The sequence below is a fragment of the Taurulus bubalis genome (assembly GCF_910589615.1).
Source record: "Taurulus bubalis genome assembly, chromosome: 15".
Taxonomy (NCBI): Eukaryota; Metazoa; Chordata; class Actinopteri; order Perciformes; family Cottidae; genus Taurulus; species Taurulus bubalis.
Window position 1 is genome coordinate 12,934,234 of NC_136603.1, and position 26,446 is coordinate 12,960,679.

General features: G+C 38.5%; 3 protein-coding genes across 4 annotated transcripts; 1 reads left to right on the forward strand and 2 right to left on the reverse strand.

The window, feature by feature from the left end:
• Positions 1-767: 767 nt before the first annotated feature.
• Positions 768-7,237, forward strand: LOC306747990 (Golgi reassembly-stacking protein 2-like). Its single transcript, XM_079231101.1, has 10 exons — positions 768-893; positions 3,024-3,104; positions 3,204-3,407; positions 3,607-3,693; positions 3,778-3,908; positions 4,676-4,808; positions 4,891-5,023; positions 5,188-5,259; positions 5,369-5,476; positions 5,926-7,237. The coding sequence occupies exons 1-10, from the start codon at positions 831-833 to the stop codon at positions 6,144-6,146; spliced, it is 1,233 nt and encodes a 410-aa protein (XP_079087227.1). The 5' UTR covers positions 768-830; the 3' UTR covers positions 6,147-7,237.
• Positions 7,238-7,282: 45 nt separating this feature from the next.
• On the reverse strand, positions 7,283-15,474 carry tlk1a (tousled-like kinase 1a). Of its 2 annotated transcripts, XM_079231098.1 has the most exons (21): positions 15,353-15,474; positions 15,182-15,253; positions 13,840-13,878; positions 13,486-13,561; positions 13,346-13,389; positions 13,065-13,160; positions 12,888-12,974; positions 12,693-12,785; positions 12,351-12,461; positions 12,054-12,190; positions 11,453-11,641; positions 11,251-11,317; positions 10,640-10,737; positions 10,324-10,405; positions 10,146-10,237; positions 9,829-9,918; positions 9,564-9,733; positions 9,267-9,402; positions 8,666-8,777; positions 8,474-8,581; positions 7,283-8,358 (listed from the first exon to the last, which is right to left on the reverse strand). In XM_079231098.1, the coding sequence occupies exons 1-21, from the start codon at positions 15,467-15,469 to the stop codon at positions 8,188-8,190; spliced, it is 2,187 nt and encodes a 728-aa protein (XP_079087224.1). In that variant the 5' UTR covers positions 15,470-15,474; the 3' UTR covers positions 7,283-8,187. The 2 variants fall into 2 exon arrangements, with proteins under 2 accessions (XP_079087224.1, XP_079087225.1); XM_079231099.1 differs by lacking the exon at positions 13,840-13,878.
• A 5,142-nt stretch (positions 15,475-20,616) lies between these two features.
• On the reverse strand, positions 20,617-25,650 carry mettl8 (methyltransferase 8, methylcytidine; the record flags this gene model as incomplete). Its single annotated transcript, XM_079231100.1, has 9 exons — positions 20,617-20,851; positions 21,287-21,352; positions 21,517-21,623; positions 21,964-22,103; positions 23,469-23,529; positions 24,518-24,567; positions 24,772-25,130; positions 25,219-25,310; positions 25,499-25,650. 9 exons carry the CDS (start codon positions 25,648-25,650, stop codon positions 20,706-20,708), a joined length of 1,173 nt encoding a protein of 390 aa, XP_079087226.1. The 3' UTR covers positions 20,617-20,705.
• Positions 25,651-26,446: the final 796 nt, after the last annotated feature.

Below are 26,446 nucleotides of genomic sequence, written 5' to 3' on the forward strand. Positions count from 1 at the left end.
AGCCCATGTTCTTTATGGCACTGATGACATCCTTTATTATCACCATTTGATCAAGGAGACCATTTTATTCTCTCACATCTACCCCAGCTCTCGTTTCTGCTCTGACATGATTGTTCGATCAAATCAAAAGCAGCTGGATTCTGAATGGAAAAAAAACTACTTTTAAAAGTAAAGCTGAGGTTTTCACTGATATTGCTCATCTATGTTAATGGTTATATAGACTGTGACAGGAAGTTACTAGCCAAGAGGCTCATTACTCATCTTCCAGATAATTTAAGGTATAGTCTTCATTACATCTCTGATCAACACACCAAACAACTAATCGATGTGCTGGATTCACTCCTGCCATCGAGTCTTCTGTGAGTCAGTTTGTGGTAAGTAGATTAAACACACTATGCACCATGTGATCACAATACAAGCTAAAAGCATTAACATCCCACAGATGTTCACACAGCCCCACAAGCAGGACTATTCTTAGTAAAGGAAATTCCATTGCAAATTTACAAATGCAGATGAAAACATGCTGTGAACCTCGGGGGGGGGCCTAAGGATGACGGCTCCCGAGGCAGTAGGTTATCCAGTCTTATCAGTTAAAAATAGCTCTGTCTTCCAGCCCTTTGCTCATTTATAGACTACATCTGGATCATGAATATGTTGATTTCAAAGCCTGGCAGAAGACATGCATGCCGTCGTCACACCGCTACCCCAGAGGGTTGGTTGCACCAAAGCGGAAGTGTTGGGAACCAGGAAGCGGAGGAAACACTGCACTGTTGCTACGGACGGACGATGGTCCAGCGCAGAGCCGTCTGCTAGCCGATACTCAGGGGGACATGGGCGGGTCTCAGAGCGTCGAGGTGCCGGGCGGAGGGACGGAAGGCTACCACGTCCTCAGAGTAAGCCGCTTTCCCGTTAAAGGCAGAGACAGCTGCTGTCTGCTGCAGGACAGAGCAGCTCTGCTAGCTACGTTTTAGCGTCTACAGACTATTCTTAATATCTTCTTCATTCAGGGGCAGGTTTGGAGGGGTTTTGCTAACAGTCAGTATTTCTATCTTCTTTTAAAACATTGTTTTTAATGTATCGTTTAGTTGGATTTACTCCTCTCTGTGTATATATTTACTATTTGATATTAGATACGGTAACGTACATTTCTCAGGTTGTTTTGAAACTGCTTGAATTCATGTGTCTTGACATGATGAGTTATAGTGTTGACGCATGCGCAGTGAACACCATCACATGATTTGTAATGATACATGTTGCCAGAATAACCGGTGTGGCTACTTTAGTTATAAACATATCCAGGTAAGAAGGGTGTGTGCCTTCATTAGGAAAATGTCTTGCATTCTTTTTTTAAAACTGAACTCACACCTTTACTGGTTTGATGCAACTTATTTTCTCAATTAATTATATATGACATATCGGAAAAATATCCTTAACATCTCCCTAAAGCCAAACTTGAAATATTTCAGATAACTGTTGCTTGTTTTGACTGACTAGGAGTCAACATACTGAGAAGTCCTCAAACACTTTCTGTATTCAGATCAACTTATGTGAGACCAACTCTGACCCTGATGAAGGCCACAAGTCCTAACAATGAAGGTGAACTTCAAATCTTTGAAGAACAAAGAGTCAAACAGCACACTGGAGGGATGCTCCAAGAAGTGACATAACAGATTAAGTCAGGCTTATTTTATGCTAGACATTTTTTTACAAGCAACTGGATTCAAGTTACTGGAGTGGGTTTTTACTTTTAGTTTTAGATCCTAGTTATAAAACTACAATATTCTCTTTTGTTTTGACATTTTAGTCCACATTTGTCCAGGATGTCAGAGGCAAAGACATATATTAGATATGTATCATACAAAGCAATTCATATTAGTTGAATCTGTCCAAATGAAAAAAACATACATAATACAAAAATCTATAGGCAGAAAATCCTGGTGGAACCACTGCTCTCAACCAATTTATATTTGAGAAACTGGTCATTTTCCAACCCTCTATGATTTTTTTAAAATCAGGCATGTATTACTCTAAAGGTAGTATATTTTCCCCGTCAATGCGCTCGTCATATACTTGTGTTCTGTCAGTTTAAATATATGAAAAGCCGTAATAAGCAGTTCCACCATAAGCCCCATATTTTTGTGAATCAATCTCTAATGCAGGTTATTGTTCCCTCAGGAGGTTTATAATGGATCATACTGATTCAAAACTACCATCATTTATCTTTCCTCCAGTATTTTACATTTTCATTCATCTACAATGAGCACATATTGTATTTTATCTCAACTGGATTTAGATTTAAAAGAAATATGTATATTTTGATTTGTCACCATGGATAATACATTCAGTGGAAACTGTGTAGATAGACCCCCGTTCTCCCAGAACAAAGTCTACAAGTCTTTGGAGCATGGATTCGACAATGTGCTGGAAACACTCCTCAGATATTCTGGTTTTAGTTGACATTGTAACACCATGCAGTTGCCACAGATCTGTTAGCTGCACATTCACCCTGTAAATCTCCAGTTCCACCAAATCCCAAAGGTGCTCTATTGCAGTGTTTCCAAAACCTTTTGTCTGGGAACCCACTTTTGAAATATGACAAACCATTGGAACCAATTCACAGTAGGCCGTATCTATATTTCACGAGAAGAGCGAATTTGTTACATACAATGAGATAGCCTGTTAACTCCACCTAAATGCATTCATTTGGTCTTGATTATAAAGTATTTAACATGTGTATATGTTTTCTATAACATATGCATAAAACAAAGTGTGACTTATCAAAGGTATATCTCTTCGGAATGGGTGGTTTACCTATTCAAGATAATATAACGTGACGCCAAAATGGCAGTAAAAATGGTCAGGATTATTTAAATTTACTATACTCTTGATTCATAGATAAGGCCTATTGTGAGTTATGGTTTTGTAATTTAGTAAGTGGGAATGCTGCTCTGGCTACATCAGAATGACAATTTACACTGTTTGCAGGGTTTTATGGTCTCATCTTGATGATGCTTTCACTACAGGTGCAAGAGAGTTCCCCCGGTCACTGTGCAGGACTGGAGCCATTCTTTGATTTCATCATTTCCATTTGTGACACTAGACTGGTAAGTGTCCTACAATTGCAATAATACAACTTACTGCAGCTATTGGACCAGCTTTAACAAGTGTTATGACAGATAATGTAATGTTTTGATCTCTGTAAGAACAAGGACAATGACACCCTAAAAGAGCTGCTGAAGATGCACGTGGAGAAGCCCATCAAGGTCCTGTTATACAGTAGCAAGACACTGGCAGTGAGGGAGAAGACAGTCACGCCCAGCAACGTGTGGGGCGGCCAGGGCCTTCTGGGAGTCAGCATTCGCTTCTGCAGCTTTGAGGGAGCAAATGAAAATGTTTGGCATGTTTTGGTGAGTGCGCTGGTCTGATGAGATTGACAGATTTGGCAAAACATATTTCATGAGTATTTTATTCATGCAGCATGCATAACTGCAAATATTGTATTACAAGTAATGGCAAAGTAGTGTAAAATAACATTTAAAGATGAACATGAGCTTTGTTTTCACAAAGTATTGCTGTCTATCAGCTATATGTTTTGTATGTGTGTAGGAAGTGGAACCAAACTCCCCTGCAGCCCTGGCGGGTTTGAGGGCCCACGCTGACTACATTATAGGAGCTGACACTGTCATGAACGAGGTACTTGCTTTGCAGATCAGTAGTAACGTTGACCTGATGTTGGCACCAGGTTGACCTGCCGTGAATCTCTGCTCTTCCAAACAGAGTGAAGATCTGTTCTCCGTGGTGGAATCCCATGAAGGGAAGGAGCTGAAGCTGTATGTTTACAACACAGACACGGACAACTGCCGCGAGGTGGTCATCACGCCGAACTGTGATTGGGGTGGAGACGGCAGGCATGTCTGATTTTTATTTCTGTTGCCAGGTGAAAGCTGTGCATTTTGGTTTGTTTTCTTCCCTTTAGGAAGATGATGGTACTTACGAGACCCTTAATACTAGCTAATTTGGCGAAGGCAAATACTGTGCAGTAATTATTATGTATAACAATGTTGCAGATCTGTCCCTCAACATTTGTTTCATGACTAACACATACCTCGTATACATCAAACCTATATGGCAAAACAAATGCAGGATTCTAACAATAAATGTGTCTTGCTTTCACCTGATGAAATCTTTAGGTGTTGGTCAGAACAATTTTCACAACTAGAAATGTATGTATTGTGTTTTTATGTTCATACACAATTTTTGTTTAGTGAAGATTATTTTCAGTTGTTAATTCTGGAGATTTAAAAGCAAATAGTTGTATTCCACATATATACATGCATTTATAAATTAACATTTAGTAAATTCACCCTAAAAACAAACAAAGGAACTAAAAACAGGTACTTTGTTTTACTGCCTTTTTTAAATTGTTTTACTTGAAATGGATTGTAAAGAGAAAGATTGCCCTGTTTAGTGAGAGCTGGACTTAATAATAGCATGTTTGTGGAAATCAGACACTGACTGGATGGGGGTCTTTAACACTAGCCAGCCATCACAGCTATTATACCAGATGATTTCACATTGTTGATTTGTTTTTCCATTGCCATTTGGATCACAGCTTTAAGGTCGCTATGAAATGTTTGGACATTTTCTTCTCCTCTCAGTATTTCTGTCTCTCCAGTCTAGGGTGTGGGATTGGCTATGGCTACCTGCACAGGATACCTACGCTGCCATTTTTAGAGGGCAAGAACATCAGTTTCCCTGCACAGACTCCCAGTGAAGCAGCTACTTCACCGAAAAATGGCTTCACAGAGGTAGCTCAGCATCTTACATAAAGCAATAATTGCTTCCAGATCTTGTCAACATTTACTGAGATAACGTCATTCTGGTTACCAGGCCCATCTCTCTGCTGTCATCCCAACCGTTCCTGTTGCCGTGTCTTCTTCTGCTTCGACTGGATTAGAGCAGTCTCTCGCTGGTGTGTCAGTCAGCTCCAACCCGAGCACATTTGTTAGCAATCTACAGACAGGTACACTATAATATCTGACTGCTCAACATATCCGTTTGAATTGATGTATGGTTGCTATTGCAGCTTCAGTAAAATGTATGTGGAAAAATCAACAAGATGTTGCTTGAACTAAAAAGAACAAAACAGTATAAACATGCAGATAACATTGGTAAAAACGGTTTCAGGAGCTCCTACCAGCCACATCCCCTTCTCACAAAGCACTCCCCTGTCAGTCAGTCCTGCTGCCACGCTACCAGGTTTGTGGGAATTGTTTTAGGAGGTTACAGCTCCCCAGGTGTGGCTCCAAACGTACATGATGTTTGCCTGCTGGCCTAGCATTGTCTAACATATATATTTATTGCACAGGTTTAATTCCCTTACCTGAAGGTCTTCCACCTTTTCCTCATTTACCAAATCTAAATGTCACATTGGGCCACGTATTTCCACCTGGAGTTAGTGGATTACAACATGCAGGTATTCTGTTCTTTGAGATGTTTCGTTCTAAAGCTTACAGCCTTAACATACTATACTGTGACTTCTTATACGTCGTTTTTATGACACTTTACTATGACATGCTGTATGACCTTTTATTACCATTTAACATCCTATATTGTCACTGTTTCATGTGCTACTATGACTTTTAATGACATACTAAACTGAAATATTTTATGACGAGCTATAAGATTACGTTTAAGATATACTATGGCTTTTTATCTTTTTTCGACAAACTATACTATGACTTTTAATGACACAATATGACTTGTCACTTTGACATACTATATTATGACTATATTTAAATGCACTATTTTGACTAGTGTTTGCTGTACATTCTAATACTTATTTTAAGGAATAATTTTACTTAAATCTTGCACATTTGAAATGCGTTATTCTACTCTAATGTAGAATTGTGTTGTGCTCCACAGGTCTGCCACCTCTCTCCCTGCCAGGTGTAGCTCTGTCTCCGTCTGACCTTGTTCTTCCACCAATCACTGCTAATGCATCTCCTGCCATTACACTGCATACCAGGACCACATATCCCTCCTCCACTATCCACATGAACAGTTCACTGACCAGAACCCCCATCTCATCATCAGAGGCCACCTCTGAATCAATAAATATCACAATAAGTGCAGACTCATCTTAGCAGAGCACACTGATTAAGGTTGTCTGCTTGCTCTTAAGTCTTTACACAATATAGCCAGTCCATAAGCTGCACAACTATGTTGTCAAGTTGTTCCTACACACAGTTAAAGATGTATAAACTCAAGTTTGTCGGGGACACCTGAATCATGTGCTGGTCGTCTCCATATAAAGTGTGACCGCGTGTCCAGCAGTGGTCCTGCAGGTTTAGAGAAAACAAGAATCACGTTGTAAAAATGGTTCATTACTTAATAGTAACATGTGTTAACAGATGTGGGTTTTGAGTTTGGTTCAAAGAAAAAGTGTAAAATGTGGGGAAACAGTTTACTATTAAAGTTGCATTATTTCTTTTAGTGCTCAAATGACCACAGAGCATTTGAAGGTCACAATGGGAATTTTCATTTCCTGAACTACTTATGTGTCCCCTCATAATATTTGTTGCAGCCCATCAAATCCTCAGCAACAGTTTGTTTGTCCAGTCCATTTTTTTTCTCCACTAGTCACAATCAAAAAGACAGTCGTCTGCCTTAGTCAGTCCTGACGGTAGTCGATGAGAGAGCTAGGTATCGACCCAGCTGGAATGATGAGCTCAGGCCTGAGCCACACACTCCCGATCAGCAGAGGTCTACTATTTAATACAACATTCATATTACAGCTCAGCCTCTCAATGGATCAGAGGAAATGCAAAAAATATTGCAAGGTACCACAAAAAGAAAAGAAATTCCACCGTGATCTTTCAGTGGTTCTGTGAACTGCTTAGTCTTTAGGGGAAGGTGGGGTAGTAACTTATACTACTGAGGGTTTTCCAAAGGAAAATCCCATTTGCTTGCTGTTGCCATTAAAACATAATATTTTGATTTCGTGCAAAAATAATTTGTAAATCGATATCGTTACCTTGATTAAACTGATGTACTTTCTCCATCTCAGCCTTTGGTTGCTGCTTTGTTTTCTTCTGCTCTTCTCCTAAATGGTTCATGTGGAGCATCCTTGGTACACTGTCTAACAATGCAGTACCAAACAGAGCCACAGAGCGTCAGTGTGCTCTCAGACAATGGAGACAAACACTGGCAGATTGCACCAAGAAGCTATCATCAGGCAAGTATGGATGCTAATTTAGGAAGAAACAGGCCGATTCTACAGTACTATTCACTGGGAGGGAAAAACATTTCCTGGCATTTATTATTCACTCTTAGCAGAACTGTACAATTTGTACCCAAAGTGGAATATACAGCCCTTAAAAAAAAATAAGAGCAACAAAGCAGCAAAATGAAATACTAGTTTGCATGGGGAAATTCTAACTTTTTGTACACGTTGCCGTTACAGTTTTAAAATTCACCTGTACAACATATACAGTTTCCAATTTATCTATTAATTAATATTCCTGCATAGGAGTTTATACATTGTAATGTTTCTACATTTGGTTACTTTGTGCATTAAACGTAAGTACGCTGTCCCAACCTACATGTCACTAGATGCCACTTGTATGCTACACATTACATTCTCATGGCTAAGTAACTCAAATTAAAGCCTAAGATTTGTAGATAAACAGAACATTTAGCCAAATCATTCGTGAAATCGTTGTAGTTCTACATAAAGACGACTGTCCCCGCCTCACCAGTAAATTAACTTCTAGCAGCTGAATCATTTGCACCCTAGCAGGACCATGTTATTTAATCTAAACGGTGGGCTGCCAAGTGTCCCTTCGGCCCTTTAAGGCTTTTTCCATCTGCAACATCTGAACGGAGCATCCAGTCACATTTTCTTCAAGGTACGTCGTCAGTATCAGTGCTTCAATCGGACCCCCAAAAGATCCTTTTACCCATGTCCTTTTAAAAATACCCCCTCACTGTCCCTCCACTGATCAAGCCCTGGTAAACAATTAGAAGCCTGGCGCAGGTCCGAGGAGGCCAGGTGAGATCTCCCCACCAGTGTCCTGCTCCTCCTGTTGCCGGCTGTTCGTTCTCCCACAAGCCAAAGCCTCTGAGAAGCTCTGCAGGTGTGGGAGCAACTTAGCCAGTTTGCCTTTTCGTCACAGTACGGTGCTGTCAGTATGAGACGATACTGGAGGAGGCAGGTCCTGAGCCAGCAGCATTTATCTGCAGATTTCCAGAGGAGCTTGACCTTCGCATGTGAGGGAGCAGGTACGGGTCGCTTCCCATCTGGTGGACGTCGATCCGGTCCTCTTTCCTGTATGCCAAGCACCGCCTTATGAAGGCCTGGGGGGGGGGGGGGGAGAGAGAGAGAAAAGTGTCAAAAATGTGCAGGTCAATCAGATTTTTTTTAAGATATTATTTCATTCATAATACATTACTTGTATGCAAGTTCACCTACCTTTGCTTCATTACTGGAAACAGGCTTGACAGGGAACTGAACATCTGTAGCTTTCAGAATGGTGTTCTCCTGCAGGATGTCCTGTTGTGACTGATTGTGGCCGAAGGGCTAAGAAAAGTAGAAGCAGTTCTTAATAATCATGCAAGAGATTACAAAAACATTCAAGGGAAGAATCTTTATTGCCCTCCTTACCTTCCTGCCATACAGACACTGAAAAAAGATAACACCGACAGACCACACGTCCACCTTATTGGAGATCTTTGGAGGTTCTTTGCCAACCACAAAACATTCAGGAGGCAAGTACCTGGCCAAAAAAATACAAACAGTTTAGTGGAAAGCAACTTGCTACATTTACTCTGAAAGTACTGTAATCAAGTACAATTTTTAGATAATTATCCTTTACGTGAGCATATCCATTTAGGCATCTTTGTACATATATTATACTCCACTAGATCTATTTTACAAATGTTCCTAGTTCTTGTGGACGAAAGTAGTGGTGGGCTGGAGTTTGAGCTGAAGGAGTTTCTGGGTGAACTATTAGTTCATCTAATCTTGCACCGAAATTGACCCATTGGTACCGATCAAACATTAGGAAGAACTACATTGAAATACCAAATCTTCTCGCTGATGGTCTCGTGTCAGTATTAAGTTCAGACTGTTTCATAACCAGTTAAAAATTGCTCACAGTAACTTTAAGTTAATAATTGAACGAAGTATTTTTAGTGGGGTATTTCTCCACAGAATGTTATTATACTGAATGTGATCTATGTACATGTCGAACATTTAGTCTCACCAGTAGGTCCCTGCACCCTGTGATGTCAGATCCATCCCATCCACGCCATAGTTGTCATCATCCATGATTTTTGACAGACCAAAGTCAGTGATTTTGATTTCACCACAGGCTGTGCCATCCACCAACAAGATATTGCCTTGAAATCAAAATAAAAGAAGTCAGCACAAAAGGAGACATGGCATACCATTCATTTGACGACTGCTTTAACCCACTTGACTGTCACTCAATTCGTACAATCTGCTTAGATGAAGACCAACATATATGTGAGGAGTCATTTGTCCAGAAGCACGTGCTTACCTGGCTTAAGGTCGTAATGGATGATGGGGGGTTTGATGTCATTCAGGTATCTTAAGGCATTCACAATCTGCATGACTATAGACCGTGCCTCCTTCTCAGACATTAGCTTATGCTGTTTCAAGTAGAAATCCAAGTCGTTGCCTTCGCAGTACTCCATGACAGTGCAAAACCTAATGAGGTAATGAAGATTTAGGGCCAACATCTAACAGAAACCAACTTAAAAGTGCTGGAGATGCATTCAAAACAATGGATCAAGTGCACTAACGTGTCAGTGTCCAGTGAGAAGTAGTCATAAAGTTTCACGATTCTGGGGTGGTCCAGCTCCTTGTGTATTCTGTACTCTCTGCATGCGTGTCTGTGGAGAGGAAGATAATTATGCTTCCATTAGCAACCAAAGCATGAGGTGTTGGAGCTGTATTCTGCACCGACAGCCTGGTATTCGGGCTTATAGACAGGAATAACAATACACTGCAAGTAAAGGACACCAGAACAGTTTGTCTAAGTATGTCACAACAGTTGAAACACTAATTATTGTATACTGCAGGTGAGATTACATACAGCATTTCCACATGGGCCACATACTTGTGATAGTTCTCCTTTTTCTCTTCTCTCCAGTTCTTGTTAAGTTGATGGATTTTCACAGCAGCATATCGTTGCTCAATCAAGTCAAAAGCCTGCACAAAAATATTTGCTTCCATTTGAAAAGCTGCTAAAAGTATTATTTAGCTTTGACATTTGTGATAGACGTTTAATGACTTACCTTGTAAACTTCACTAAAGCCCCCTCTTCCTAGAAGGTATAGGAGCAGATATCGTTCATTCAACGTTGGATGATCTTTAAATCTAAAATAGAAAAAACACAGAAAACAATCAAAGTTAAAGATGGATGTGTCAATTACACATTTTTCAGCATAAGCATTGTGCCAATACATGACTTATGAGTAAAAAAGGACAAGAAAACTTCATCCATTGGGAAGTTGCTCAATATCACCACTATGGATGAGGACTCTGACCTTGTGTGTACATCATGTTCCAATGTCAATGCAGTAACTGTGAAAGAAATTGAGTCAGACTCACTGGGAACTGTCTTCATTATTTATTCTCTTCAGCTCCCGAATGTGAAGGTTGCGCACTCTCTCCAGACGCTCCAGCTCCGCCTGGATCTCAGCTTCTTCCTATAAATGATTCAACCACACAAACACACAGAAGGAACTTCAGAACTCTGACTACAAGGAGAGGAGCTCATCAAACTCTTGTACACAGCTGACTAGTTCTGAATCAAATATTTATCAGTTGACTTAATACAGAGTCTGTCTGGAGCTATCCGTATTGTGTATTCATCGTGAAAACAATAAATATGTCGACAAACTATAGGCTCACTCCATCCTTAAAGAGATTCACACAAAAATAACAGTGGTTCAGCTCTGGGAGCCGTACAATCGGGCTGAACTTGTTCAATTATCTTCACATTGAAGACAGGCTATTTTACATGTAATAAGTGAGTGACTCCAATTCGGGTTTAACTTGTAAACTGTATAAATGTGCCATTCAACCGTAGTATATTTATGGTCCTAGATACATTGTGAATCTTATGAAATGCATACGTTCATGTGACGGTACAGGAAAACACGTTAAATAGATGTTTTATTATATTTTTTATGTCGCTGCAGGTTCAGCATTGGGCAAACCTTCTTGAGATGTCCGAGTCGCAGTTTGAAGATCTCTTCCTGTTCATGGTACTCTGCTAGTGTCAGCCTTTCCAGAAGAAGAGAGATAAGAGAAGAATAAAAAAAAAACTTGCTTTAAAACAGTAGGGTATGCCAAATAATTGTATACACTGCTTTGAATGGCTGGTCTGATATCTGTGATTTACACTAGGCATGGACTTACAGCTGAGGTAGGCTGGGTTTTAGAAAGGGGTCGTTTTCTGCTCCATTCACTGCCTTGGTTTTGCGTTGCTTTGGCTCCGAGTTTGTGGTTGGTGCTTGGGAATTGCTAGAGGATGGAGGTTTCCTCTTGGCTAGAAGTTTTCTCTGCCTCTCAATGTCCTCTCTCTGTTGGTTTATGCACTCTTGCTGTCTGCAGATGGAAAGCAGTGCTATTATTTTATAGTATATATTGTATATATTAGTACACATGCTCCACTACAACGTAATTTAAAAATAATTAATTTGACACCATGATACACAAGATCAGTAAATATGAAAGTTGCAACATCATTTTTTGGCTGTACCAGAAACAAAATGTTCTAAATTTAAATCAGATCCAGCCGTTTGGGACGATTCTTAGAATATTCAGGGTTAGTCGTGCACATGTGCAGAGAAGCTGCCAAACATTGAACTATTATATATAAAAGTGTGCTTCACTGTGACAGTAATGTTTCTGAAAAAGAGCTTGTTTCTCTCAGGTTAAACGAATGTAAAAAAACAACAACTTACTAACAAGAAAATAAGAATACAACAACAACCTCACTAGATTCTAAGCTTCTTACTTCACAAGGTTTTGGAAGGCATAGCCATCAGTCCACTGTTCTGTGAATGACGCTCCATGTCTCACTGTAGTGAAATGACCTAAACGAAGTCTATCTTGCATGCTTTTCTCGCGACAGGCCTGCTTCTCCTGGGTGCTCTGAAGAACAATACAAAAAACAAAAATATAGGTTTGCATGCGGGTTTGCAGACTTATTATTATTATTATTATTATTATTATTATTATTATTATTATTATTATTATTATTATTATTATATGTTGAGTGTTCATAAAGGGTTAAGAAAAGCAATATATTGACCTTTTCTATGAGCAACTTCTTGCTCATAGTGATGCATTTATTCAAGCGTTCCTTGTATTTTTCAAGTAATTTTTGTTGTTCGTCTATCTGTCTCCTGAGATCGCAGTTTGCCTGTGATGAAAGAAAAAAAACTATAAAATTATATTATTCTTTCAATCCACAAATTATTTCAAATCATAAAACATACCGTTTATAATGTTGACAATTAAAACCAATGAAAGGCTGTTGTATTACCAAACATCACTTTGGCAAACATGGTTTAATTTGTTTTACATTTAAGTAACATCACAGCCCAGTCAGGATTTTCTGCACAGTAGTAAAGAGTGAGACTTTCTCCATTACCCGTAGCAAATCATCTATTCTCCCTTCCTTCTTCTCGAGGTCGAGATTCTTAGTGCTTTCAAGGGCAGCCAACTTCAACACTGTGAGGTCAGTCTAGAGTGGAATACAATGAAATACTTTGTTTAAAAAGCTGCCCAGAACAAAACATTGAAGTGCAATTACAAGGTGCTGGTGGTTCACAATCACCTCTCTCACCTGAACAAATTTGACTGCTATTTGCTTTGGATGTGCCATGTGGTCCCCAAAAGACAGACTAGTAGGAGGTGAGCTATTTTGTCCAACCTGCAACAGAAGAGAGTCCTTCTTTTAAGACAGGGCAACACCAAAAGTAGCAGGAAAGAGATTTGGAGTACAAGTTTAGGTGTTACGTACAGCGATACCCTGAGCAGAGTGGGAATGTGAGTTCTGGGGCGATCGAATCACTGGTGGGGGACCTCTCACAGGACTGGACCCATTTCCTGCCTGGAACTAAAAGGTTAAGAGAGGAAAAGTGACATCACAGCCAAACATTTGATAACAGCAGACCCACTGTGGTTCTTTTATCACGGTACTGGCATTTTAGAGACAGGATATTAAGTAGGCTTCAGTGATTAAAAGACTAATGAAGTGCATATTACTCACTCAACACTTCCTTTAAATGTATGAAAACTTACATCAAAATAGTCACTTATTTTGGGTCCTCGCACAATGGATTTCCCTATGAAAGGAAAAGAGGGAGTTGAATGTTGAATATTTCTAAGATATAATGTAAGCAAGAGAGGAAATGTAACCAGTTTAACACAAAGACACTCACCTTGGCTGCTCTCTGATTGGATCTCAGGTTTCCTTTTTCTGCCTCTGACCGTTTCTGACTGTTTCTTCTCTGGGGTCTGAAAGATAAATGGTTTTGACGTTTAGACTTGATGTTTATATCTTATCAAGTTAACAATAAACTGAGCCTGCATTAAGCATTTATTCTAACACTGAATCAAATGACTCAATGTAAAACAAAAGTACTGCCATGATAGAATTTTAGCATAACAGGTTGTACTTTGTCTTGTGTGACTGCTCCCATTACACTTTCATGTCCGTTTTGTCCAGTCTTTGTTGAGTATAACAACAACAACGTATAAGATAATTCTAGTTTAAAATGTAATAATTTACATACCGAATAAGCAGGAGAACTGCCTCTTTTCACGTCTGACCCCTATCAAGATGAGAAGACAAGATTTTTAGACAAACATCATCCAGAAGAGCAGCAAACCTGGATGTAACCTGAAGATTCTGTTTACAAGCTAGTAGAAGACCTTTCACTACATCAGTGCTTCTTTTTAAACAGAGGTCTACAGTACAAGTATTCTTAAAGGATGAACTATTTAATTAACAACACATTTTTCACAATTCTAGAACCTTACTTTATCGCAAGGACTACTATTTCATACACTTTACACACCAAATCCAACCAACGGGTGCTGGTCTGGGGCTTTCCCCTTATGTCCGATTAGGAACAATGTCACAAGGCAGTGCTGAGCAACGGCAATTGTTCAGTTTTGGTATGAATAGCAGTTTGTAAAGGTTAATTCAGCTGGTCAAAAAAGCATTAAAAATAGATGGGATTCTTCTTCTTCCATGGGATGGGGGGGGGGGGAAAGGGATTCTTATCTTCCAAGATTCGGAAAAAATTCCAACTTCCAAAGATGTATTTTTGAAAACTTTTGACTAAACGGACTTAAGACAACTTTGATTCAGAGACTTCATTCCTTTTTAACAGATATGATACAGGAAAATCTTCCATTACTGAACTTATTGCTACCAACCTTCTGATGTATACGTTTACGTTATTAATGGCCTTAATGTCTGTCACTCGTCCTGTAAAATTCATTTATCAGCCATTTTTTATTCATATTATCTTTGCTATCCCTTTTGTTTTGAGAGATACAAGTAAGGTCTGTCTTGATTTATTTATCATCTACAATTTCCCTTGAAACTGATATGTTCATTTAGCTCTAAAGTTCTTCATAAAATGAGAATATCTATCTATATAAACACTTTATTGTGATGTATATTGTCATCCTGAAATGAATGACCTACATTGGGATAGAATAATAGACTTATTGCCCAGACTTGGCCATAATTTTAATATAATTTACTAAGTAGGTGCAACATAAACTTCGGCAACCCAAGCTGTTTAGGATCATCTCTTGAATAACACACACACCAACACAGACACACTGACTTCAGTTGAGCTGGTCTTTCAATGTGGTCGAGGACACATTCGTGTACACGCTGTTAAAATAATATGACTATATGCTGACCACCTCAGAGTGTGGTCCAAGTGATCGATCCTCAATACATCTTGGGTCCATTCACACCTGTACTTAGACTGTCGACCTGCGATCGGATCACCTAAAACGCACGTTATTGCCAGATCTGAACAGGGCCTATAATCTCACTCATTAATTGCACATCTCTACATCAAGAGAATAATTTGTGCCAATAGTTTTGTGTACCTCTGACTCCTTGTCACTGGAGGATCCAAGGCTTCCAAAACTTTGATTTGAACATTCATTATTGGTCAATCCCTGAAAAAAAAAAAACTTGGGATAAGATATGGACATTTAAAAATAGCACGTTGATCAATTATGATGTACAAACACCGACACAGATTAATATTCACTCACTTTGGTTCCCGCACTTGTGCTGCCAGTGCTGCCTCCTGTGCTACCGCCAACCCCGCCCATAAAGCGTGCCTCCAGCAGCTCTTGTCTCCGGGGGTCCAGGCTGTGCAGCTCCTCCATGGTGCCTGGGAGGATTAGCAACGATATACAGTATGTCTGTTATTCAAGGATCGGCTTAATTGAAGTCTCCTTAACGCTCCCACTCAAGAGAGGATGACACAGTCACAATGAGATTGGGAGCAGAATTAAAATAAAGGTGACTTATTTAGTCACAAATACAGTCTCAAACCCTCACAGCTGATAACATACTAGTCTAGACCAGAATATAGGTCAGGCCAACAAGGTATGACAAAGACCGGTTACAGCTTGATACAACAAAAATAGACCTTTAAATAGTTTATGAAACTCGAAATGCAGCGTAGACGTCCAGAAGTAACAGGCAGCTGTGCCCCACAAACGCTATTATCCTGAGTGTCCAGGAGCAATGTTTCAAATGCTAGGCACTGATGAATACCATGCTCCTGTGGGACTGTTACGTGACCTCCCTGGGCTTCAGTGTTGTTGCTGACTCAGAAGGGTCTGCCCACTAAACCTGTGCTTTAATGAGACAACCATTTTGAATTTATAAAAAGGCATCAATTTAAATGGTGGAGAACCTAACGCATTGAATAATTAATCTCAAAATCAATAACAAAATCACAACAGCTGGGAAGAGAGCAAACAAAGATTAGTTAAATAAAACATGCTAATCCATAAAATTAATTTAAAGCCACATGACAATCAACTATAAGAGGAGAATATAGAGTTAACTCTTCACTAAATGACTAAAATGCACCATAGTAACTAGAGATGACATGATATCATCCAATTCTCTCTCAACTAATTGTCATTGTATAGTTGGTGGGTCGTTGCTCCTTGGCTATAGCCAGATAGAAGCCTGTGCTATATAGTTGTGATGGACTTTTCTCTTGTTTTTTTACAACTTCTTGACATTTCATACACTTAACTATTTATTGAAACAAATTAAGATTTTCAAATGAATCGATAATGAAAATAGTTGCAGCCCTACTGAGAAGCTCATTTATTTACAACATACTATATTATAAGTCAATACACTTGTGTATACAAATCAACTACTTTGTTGATATGTGAAAACTATAAAACCACACATACAAGTTTCAGTGTCCCAACAGCCTTAACAATAGATCAACAAAAATCCATTGATTAAAGCCTCTAAAACCCAAATACTGCCTGCTAGATAGAACTGGAAAGAAGCCCCAAGGAAGCACCAAAACAGGCTGGTGTGAATATACATGTCATCTGGACTGGGAACACCTTGGGGTCCCCCAGGAAGCAGGGGACAGTTGCTTGGGAGAGGGAAGTCTGGAATACCCTGCTGCCCACAAGACCCTTCAATAAGTGGCAGAGGATGGATGGCAGCTGTTAAGCTATACATTATAATGCAGCAGCCAACACAAAGGCCCATTTCAGTGTACACCATTAAGTCACTGAGAAATGTGTCGTAACAGTAAGATAGAGTTGACTCACTAACTAATAATAATGACATGCAACTATTTTCCAGATCAGCAGATGATCACGTAGGTGAACCCCAGCCACAAAGAAAACCACAGAATGGCTGATGTAATAACATCAAAATCCACTCCAGTTAATACATCAATGTCATCTACAAAACAAGCTGAAACATATATAATTGTATTACTAGTGTGTTATCAACAACTCAACAAGCACAGGCTTTTATCTGGCTACAGCTAAGGAGCAATGACTATCACATTTTCATAGTTAGATAGTTTTGGGCAAATTTTGTCCTTTTTTTTGACAGAATTAACCTGCTGGTCACTTGTCTGTATTCAGTGATAACTTAAACTGTGTTACATGGGATGAAAACCAGATTAATTGATACGATGATGACTACTATGATACTCTGTACATCATTAGTCACAAGGAGTGCGCTGAAATGCAATGAAGTGACAAGTCTAGCAGCACGGAAACAAAGGATATGTAGGCCAAATTCTGTAGTTGAAATTAAATTATCAGATGCATATCATTGTATCAAGATAGTTAAAATGAATCATAATTATGATCTGCATGCAAGTTATAACTGGACCTACAATACTGTGGTTCATTGAAATAATGTGGTTTATTTATTTTCCCCAACTTCCAACGTAAATAGTTGATCAGAAACCTCTCGTCGTCGTCTGCACTACCCAAACACCACATACGATGGAAGCATGGATCAAATATGCAGGAGTTTAAAAATGTATACTAACTTTTGCCAACACACTCTGGCTTCATAACGCCTAAAGATCACATCAACAGTTACAAACCCTCCCATGCTTGCGTGCGCAGGTTTTAAAAAGAAAAATGTGAATGGGACACATCTTAGTTACAATCAGGCACAGGTCCATTTCCTCTTCCTAAAGCATCTCAGAGAATCAGTATGCTTGTCACATTTCCCATGTTGTGTCTGTGGCTTCTAAGCAAATTTGCAGTCTATTTTGCTGAAGAAGTCATCGACTGCAGACGTCTTGACTAGATGAACAAGAAACACTATTTTGCCATGAGTATACAGCAGTGTTAAATATTCAGCCCTGTAATACCCAAGACATACAGAGACACCTTTTCCTCACTACATATGCAACTATTCAAATGAATAGCATTTTTCACCTTTCCTCTCAATACAGTTTGGCTAGAGAGTTTAATTCATGTGATGAGAAATGTTTTCACGTGTATAATCTATTGTGTTTAATTATATGATTGTATCTATAAAAACATACTCTTTAGACGGTAGTGTAGCTGCTGGTTTTCAGGACAATCTTATTCTAGCTGGTGTGAGATGCCTCCATAAAAATACCTCACTTTTCACCCAGATTGTTTATGCCAGTTTCACGTCATAACTACACATCAGCTGTGTGGTTTTCCACAAGGATTTCCCTTTGTCTCAAACACCAAGGCCTCATGCATAACTATTATCTATATTCCAGCCCCTGCAGGAACATGTGGTTGAACCCTTACAACTCTTGCTGAGGATGTCATTTTAACTCTGCTGGTGAACATACTGACCACCTGTTTAAAGCAGACACTTGGAAAGTCATAAAAAAATCTCTGGCATACATTGGGTTGGATTACTTACCTTGGTTAACTCATTGGCCATTTAAGTTAACAGTACAGACAACAATAGTTTACCAATTTCCAATATGTACCAGTGTCATACAAATGTAGGCAGCGGTTATTAATTAATATAAATCAATGCATAAAACATGAATACTGAGACAATTAGAAGCTACCTCCATGGTCAAAGCTAAGTAAAAGTCCTCAATCATCACAATATCCAGTGGAAACTACCGAGGGAACAAATAGGTGTGATACACATAAGTGACAACTACATTGAGTCACCAAAAAAAGACAAAATAAGCTTGTCTACGTGTGGTTTAGCAGCCTGTATCCCACGGGACATCTAGTGTAACATGGTGGCCTTTACTCTATCGTTAAGTTAGCGATACTAAAAAGGTCAAACAAGGCTACCTACCCTCCAACACGGCGGCATTAGCATTACATCCAATGCTTACATTATGGTCTGCCATACTGTCAAAGACCATCGACCGATCCAAGACAGTTAGGGTGATGATTTACGTTAGTCACACATGTAAGTTAACGTTGCATATGTCTACTGTTGGTAGAGAAACGCCACAGTCTAACGTCACACACAAAGGATAGCTAACACCTAACTTATCCGGTGGCACACCGTTCACCCCCCCCCAAAAAATGCTGGATTTCTCTCCGTGCATTTAACGCTACTAATCCATTTTACATCCATCTGTAAGTTAACTAGGGTCCGCTCCTGTAACGGCAGCGTGCTTAAAGAAGGATGCGCCGATTACAGCGGCTAGCCCGTATTGCTCACGTACAGGTTTATCGCCATTATGCACGTTTTTGTCAATAGGTTGCTGCACGAGCCCGGTCGCAGCACGACGGTCCCGTGTCTCCTGTGCTAAGTTACCAGCTAGCCAGACGGCTCCACCGACTCCGGAGCTGACGCGTTAGTGCAACGCTAGCTAGCAAGAGCTGGGTTTTGCCACCAAGATTTGCTCGGTCGTTTTAACACAATTTCCCGTTCGCTCAGCACAAAATGAATAAATGGAGCAAGTAGAAAACACATGTACGTCTTAATACGTGAAACGATACCTTCCGGGGCCTTCACCACTGCCGTGGTATGTTGCTGAAAACACAGTCCGTGTTGGGGACGTGGAGAGCTGGGACCAAAGATGGCGTCCCCTCCAAACTTCCACTACTTTGGACACTCATCAAGCTACTTTTCGTGTGTTGGTACTGCAGCGCACACGGTTAATCGTCCACAAAGGCTGTGAAATTGATCGTCGGGACATGCCACAGTTCGTTTTACATGGACACGGTGACTACCACGGAGTTAAAGTGTCTAATCATGATCTGCTTTTGGGGCACAAACCTCTTCACACCACAGCAGAGCGTCCTGGCTCCGGGGCCACCTCTCCGTCTTCAAGTGGTTGCCAATGAAACGTCATAAATCGTGTGGAAATTTCTTATCGCGAGGGTGGTACATTTTTCTCTTAAATTTAACGACCACATGAAGCCCAGACATAAAGGCTACTTTTAAAGTATATACACTGCACGCCTGAACCATGCATAACTACATTTTAGGTATAAGTTATAAACTGGTGGAAAACTCACCGGAAATGATGATGTTTAGAGCAAACAAAAATAAATATCTGACTTTATTTTCTTTGAAGATATTAAATTACTGTTGTTACGATTGTGGAAGCCCATTTCAACCAAGAAAGGAAGTCATTATGAACATTAAGAACATTATGACGTGCTATCTAAAAAATATGAGATAAATAATATATATGTATGTCATAGTATATTCTATATTTTGACCAATTAATTCAAAAGTTTGCCATATCTCATAATGATAACTTAAGGCAAACGTTTGATTTGTGTCAGAATTTTGACATTTAGTATATGTGTCAGTATTTTTTATCTTGCAAAAACTATCATCTAATTTGTCTTGTCTGTAATATTTAACCCAACATAAGGATAAATGAAAACTAACATTTTTTTATTCGATTCATAAGTCAAAGTTTTCCATTTGAACCTTACACAATTATCTTGATATAGTCAAAGCATTCAACTCTAGATATTAATACAGTGATCTTCACAAAACCAGATCACTTAGCTTCATTCAACATGTTTATTGCATAGTTTTGTTGTAGTACACATAGTCATTTGATTAGAACAGTTTTTCAGGATTGAATGAATAGAGCAAAACATAAAACAAAAGGTCAGTGAATATAGTGGGATGTTAAGATGGATATAATTTCCTGTACTTGCTCTGCATCCAAACTCGGTGCATTGCAACTTTCTTTCCTCTGTTCACTTGGAGTCGTCTATCCTCCAGATTCTGAATTTCTTCCAGTCCAGCACTGGAAAATAAATCATGAACCTCTTCTGTAAAAATAAAAAAAAATAAAAAAATTAATACATATGTAAATAAATGCCTCTTATTGCCTCTGCATAAGCCTCAAAGCCGGCGGCTGGGAGCTAAGGGTGCTAATGGCCCTAGTAGTGCAAACAGCAGCAGCAGTGCTGAAAGAGCTCACATGCACAAACAGTAGACATTATTCAACTATATCTTTACAAAGCAAATAGTTGTTTGCTGCTACTAATGTCCTGAATCCCGTAAGGAGAAACTTTAAATATGCCTTGTCAACCTATTCCAATACCCACAAATACCCACCCAGGTGTTAACTCCTCCAAAGTACCTAAAACCACAAAATTCCCAAAAAGAAATACCAAGGACATCGCCCCAGTGTCCTCAAAAGTAGTTTCGGTCATGTCAGAAACTGTTAGTGAGGAGATGAAGATCTCAGGGTTCAGAAATACCTTTAGTGTAAAAGTAAACGCAGGTTCCATCTCCTCGTGTATAGAAATTTTCTGATAGGCATCGTCCTGATTGTAAGAGATTAAAAGGTTAATAAACAAGTACAGATGAAATATATAGAATTGTCAAAAACACTCCACACACACACAGCAGTGTATAGAAAATATTAAACTAATTATGTTAAGTAGATAAGATGGCTGTATTCAATATGTGTTACTATTTGGAGGCTCACCTTTCTTAAACCTGAGTTGTGAGAAGTCATATCTCCCATAATCCCGGAAGAGAAATATCCCTCCATGTTTCAGGTATGTCGAGAGTCGGTTCACAATTCCTTGCGTTCTGTCAGTGAAATGTCGATTAATAATAATACCACACAAAAACATAATAAAGCGTGTTTGAGTATTCAGAAAAGCGCTATATAAAATTAAAGTATTATTATTATTATTATTATTATTATTATTATTATTATTATTATAATAAACCCCGGCCATCCCTCAAATGTCAACCTAACCACTGTACAGTTAATATGTTGTACTCAGTGACGTAATACAGTTATATATATATTTAGGCTACGTAAGGATGAATGATTTAGACAAAGCTAAATGTGATGGTGGGTTGTGGAAGGCTAAACAGGTAAGACATGACATGAGCTCTCCTCTGTCTTTTAATTTTCACCTACCGCTCCGGATGAATGGAGGAGAGCACAAAAACTGCCAGAATAACATCCAGGCTCTGAGGAGGGAAGGGAAAGGAAGCCATCTCCTCGCAAATGTCATGGACAAAGGCGTGACACACAGAGTCATGGTAGTCTGGATGGTCCTACATGAGGAAAATAAAGTAGAATGGATGGTTTTATCGTCACACAAAGTAAATTTCCAAATGATATCTTATATAGATTTCAGCAACTTTTCAGTGTTTGTATTGCAGCCATCTACAAGAGTAGTATTATAACAAATGTCACAGCACTAACAACAACTAATTTCTCCCTGCCATAATTTCACTAGCATATGTGTCGTAAATAATGCAAGGGCACTGAGACTTTGACCTTTGTACTCCTTCTGTAAGTGGCTGCTAATAAGAAATATACGTAGGTACAGTATGATTTTGCACTTAATCTAAATCAGGTTAGAATGTCAATATACAGTATCACAAGGAATGCTGCAATAAATAATCCAATCAAAATATCACATTAGATTATATATATTAATTAAATTTATTTTGGGATCTTATTTTATATTTTAAAATAGAACGACAGAAATTGTAAGTTGTCTGATATAAATGATGTACTCACAAAATTAATGCTGAAATATTTTTTCCCCCACTAAATACGACAGGTATAATCAACTAAATTTGGTAATGGATATCAAGGAAAGCTACAGAATATGAAAAGAAAAACATCCCATATTAGTTCAAGATTTAAACTATTTGAACAGATGAAAATTTGGTAAAATTAGATTAGTTATTTGCCAAGACCAAAATAAAAATATCTTTTATACTTAAACCACTTTAAGACCCCTGAGTCTTTCCATCTTCTTTTTAACATGTTCATTGATTGGTTCAGCTGTAGCTACTAGGCAGAGCTTTGAGATATTCTGCACTACTTTCAAATGTCATTTCATTGTGTGAGGGAACAATGGTTTGAAAAACTAATTTGAATGGAGATTTTGGAAAGCACAAAATCTCCATTGATGGTAACAATCACTTTATAATGAATTAATTAAATGTATTTCTTCTTTAAAAGTTCATGTAATCTGTCTAAACTTTTGAGCAGTTTATGACATGGAGGAATCCTAATCGGATATGATGGAAATAGCATCAACATATTGTCCACATGATCAATGTTAGTACGATAAATAAATCACTGCCAGTTTGACTTCATATAGCTTTGGCTGTTGTTTTGTATATATATATATATATATATATATATATATATATATATATATATATATATATATATATATATATATATATATATATATATACATATACATACATATATATATACATACATACATACATACATATATATATATATATATATATATACACATACATACATACATACATACATATATATACATATACATATATATATATGTGTCTGAATTGCTTTGAAAAAATGTATCAACCTCAATGCAGTTTACACTGTGCATGTTCATACTCAAAAATACTAGCAAAGCTTACCTTGACCAGCTGAATTGCACATTGGGAGAAGTCACAACAGTATAAATATGCATCTGTTTCTCTGTGAAACAGAACAGACAATTTAAGAACCGTTGACTGACTACAAATACAATAGTTCCTTCCAGGAAAGACAAATGGATAACATATTACAGAAACAGAAATTGAAAAGTGTTAAATGTTCTCATGGCCAATGTTAAATTGGCATAGAAACTCTCACGGTGTTACACTTCTCCCCACCACTGTTGATGATGACTGAAGCAGCACACCTGGCTTGAACTAAAACCTGAAGTTGCTCTCAATACCAACAAAATGCTCTTTTCCTTTCTCACTAATTTCATTAACCTGAAACGGATTTTAGTGCAGATTAAGCAATTTCAGGGCCACCCTCGAGGGGTCCTTGTGTAAAGAAGCAAAAGAGGGACTTTTTCTCAGAAGACATTTTGACATGTCACAGCAAGAAAAGAAAATTTGTGAAAAACGTCGGGGTCCTGCTGTTGTGCATGCTGGCTCACTTTCATACTACTGGCCTACAGGGACACTTGATGAGAACATTTAGTATTAAGTAAAATGTCTGCGGTGAAAAAAGCCAGTTATAAGTATTTTGAAATGAGACATTTATAACAATAACTTAATACAATGATGCCCCATGTATTTTTGATTTAAGTTCCCACATTTGTTGCAGCTTGTATTTCAAACTCAGTATATCCCTTTTTTCAACAAAGTTAGTGTGCTAGCAATATTGGAACATTTTATGCAATTATACTGACTATATTTTGCTCATGTGAATAGTTCTCTAATAATATGTAATATCATTCATGATAAGCCAGTGTTGTGCTGATTGATAATGTGTAGCTGGATAGTGTGATGGTGCATGCACTTTTAACAATAAAATGGTAAAGATAACTACATTTTACTGCCCATTATTGTGTGCATTTGAATGTTTTGCTTATATAAACATGTGTTGCAATGAAAATTGACATGATCTACATCGATGGTGTTGAAAAGATTAACTTAAATGAGATATATGGAAATATACAATATTTACTCACTTTATGGAATTAATGATGGGAAACGCGCTGTTACCAACCCCACATCCAACCTGTGGAAAAAAGTGCTGTTATATATATATATATATATATATATATATATATATATATACACACATATATATATATATACACACATATATATAGTATAGCAATTTACAGCCAATTATTGCCACAATTGTGTAATGGTCCACATGCAACAATCTATACTAAAACAATCAGAATTCAAATCAATACATGTGAACAGTTTTAAAAACCTCCAAGATCCTGAAAGACGAATGCTGGCCGGGGAAAGCAGGAGTTTGTATGGCAGCTTCATTTTGTTCTGGTGCTGCTCCCTGACAGGACTCCTTCTGATGATTGGTGGCGTCTGTATTTCTGTGTGTGAGTCCGTTGTGGTGCTGGTGTCTGGTCTCTGTGTCTGTGCTGGATCCAATCGGTTGCGGGTGTGACGCCTGCTGATCATCCAGACACCCGTTTGTGGTTTGACTTTTTGCACATGAAGGAAGCAGTTCTGGGAACTCTAAAAACAGCCACTTGCGATCTTTAAAGAACTTTTCCTGGTGCATTTTGTAAAACTTGTCCCAGTACTGGGAAGCCTCTGTGTCAAATTTACCTGTGAAGAGAAGACATTTCATATTTTCACAAAAAAATGTACCCTAATCAAATGTAACTTGGAGTTATTTTTTTGCAGGGATACATGCCTTGTTCCTCTAAAGGAATGTGTACGCAGGAATTTTCTTTTGCCTTCTGCCGTGCATTTTCTTTATCCTCTTCTGTCCATTGCACATGATCCCTAACACATAAAGCATTACAAATGCTATTGTTGATACAGCTGCTCAACTAGTAACTCATGAATATAAAGAAAATACAAAACTGTAAGATATAAATTCACTGCATACCTATACTGTAATCCTACTATCTCCATGAAAGGCATATACAGATGGGTGGTACATTAACAAATAACTGCAGTACATCACTGACCACATGTTGTGCTTAAAGATGTCATCAGTATTGGTCAGAATCCGTGAACCAAGTGGAGCTGAAGGTCTTCCTCCTGTCCAATGAAGTCTTGATGACAATCGGCTGAAAACTTCAGCCAATTTGGCAACAGAGAAACTCTGCAGTTTATGCATTTATTCTGTAAAAACACAAGAAGAGTAACACAAGTATTGTTTTAATCTTCAGGCAAAGAAAAGCAAAGGTCCCTATGTACTCCACAATTTTGGCAAGAATAATATAAGGTTAAGATAGAACATCCTATATCCTTGACTGTTACTGTTAGATTGTTCAATATGTTTTTTACATGACCCCACTGACCTGCTGGTGTTTCAGTTATTACATACTTATGCTGTGCAATCAAACGTCTAGTGGGGATCCCAAACTTTACACGGGTACCAAGTGGCAAGCACAATTTTGATAACACATTTTGTTGAATGACATTACATGGAACAGTGTTGCTAAAGAAGTCTTTGGTTTGACTATTTAATTAAATTAAAACATCATAATGCTGTATTGGCGAAACAAACCAACACAACCAAAAATAATACAGTCAAAAAGTATTAAATAATAAAAATGTTCCAATCTTAAAGGGGAAATCTGACTATGGTGTTAATACAGCGATGCTCTGAGGGCGCTAGCGGTCCAAGATGGATGCCGTGTGCCTTAATTGCTCGACTAGAAGAAGACGCTTGAGGAAGACTACAAATATGGAGCGAGTGTACAGAGAAAGCATTGGAACATTGCAACTGCTGATATCACTTCTTTATTTCGTCTCGTCCCCGGGGAACTCCCCTGTTCACCTGACACCAGACTCATTTGTAACAAACCAGGTACGACCTCTGAACGACGTAAACAAAATATCGAGCTAACTTTAGTTAGCGTTAGCTGTCACCTTTTCGTGTTAGCTAACTAGCTACCTGACAGTGAAGC

Bases quoted from the DNA above. Each gene is read 5' to 3' on its own strand.
- tlk1a (XM_079231098.1), bottom strand. From the start codon at position 15,469: ATGGAGGAGCTGCACAGCCTGGACCCCCGGAGACAAGAGCTGCTGGAG. The intron at 12,191-12,350 runs GTCAATATATTG...ATTGTTCTTCAG, and splicing joins AGAAGTTGCTCATAGAAAAG to AGCACCCAGGAGAAGCAGGC. The intron at 9,734-9,828 runs GTTAGTGCACTT...TTACCTCATTAG, and splicing joins TTCTCACTGGACACTGACAC to GTTTTGCACTGTCATGGAGT.
- LOC306747990 (XM_079231101.1), top strand. From the start codon at position 831: ATGGGCGGGTCTCAGAGCGTCGAGGTGCCGGGCGGAGGGACGGAAGGC. The intron at 3,909-4,675 runs GCATGTCTGATT...CTGTCTCTCCAG, and splicing joins GATTGGGGTGGAGACGGCAG to TCTAGGGTGTGGGATTGGCT. The intron at 5,024-5,187 runs GTACACTATAAT...AAACGGTTTCAG, and splicing joins TGTTAGCAATCTACAGACAG to GAGCTCCTACCAGCCACATC.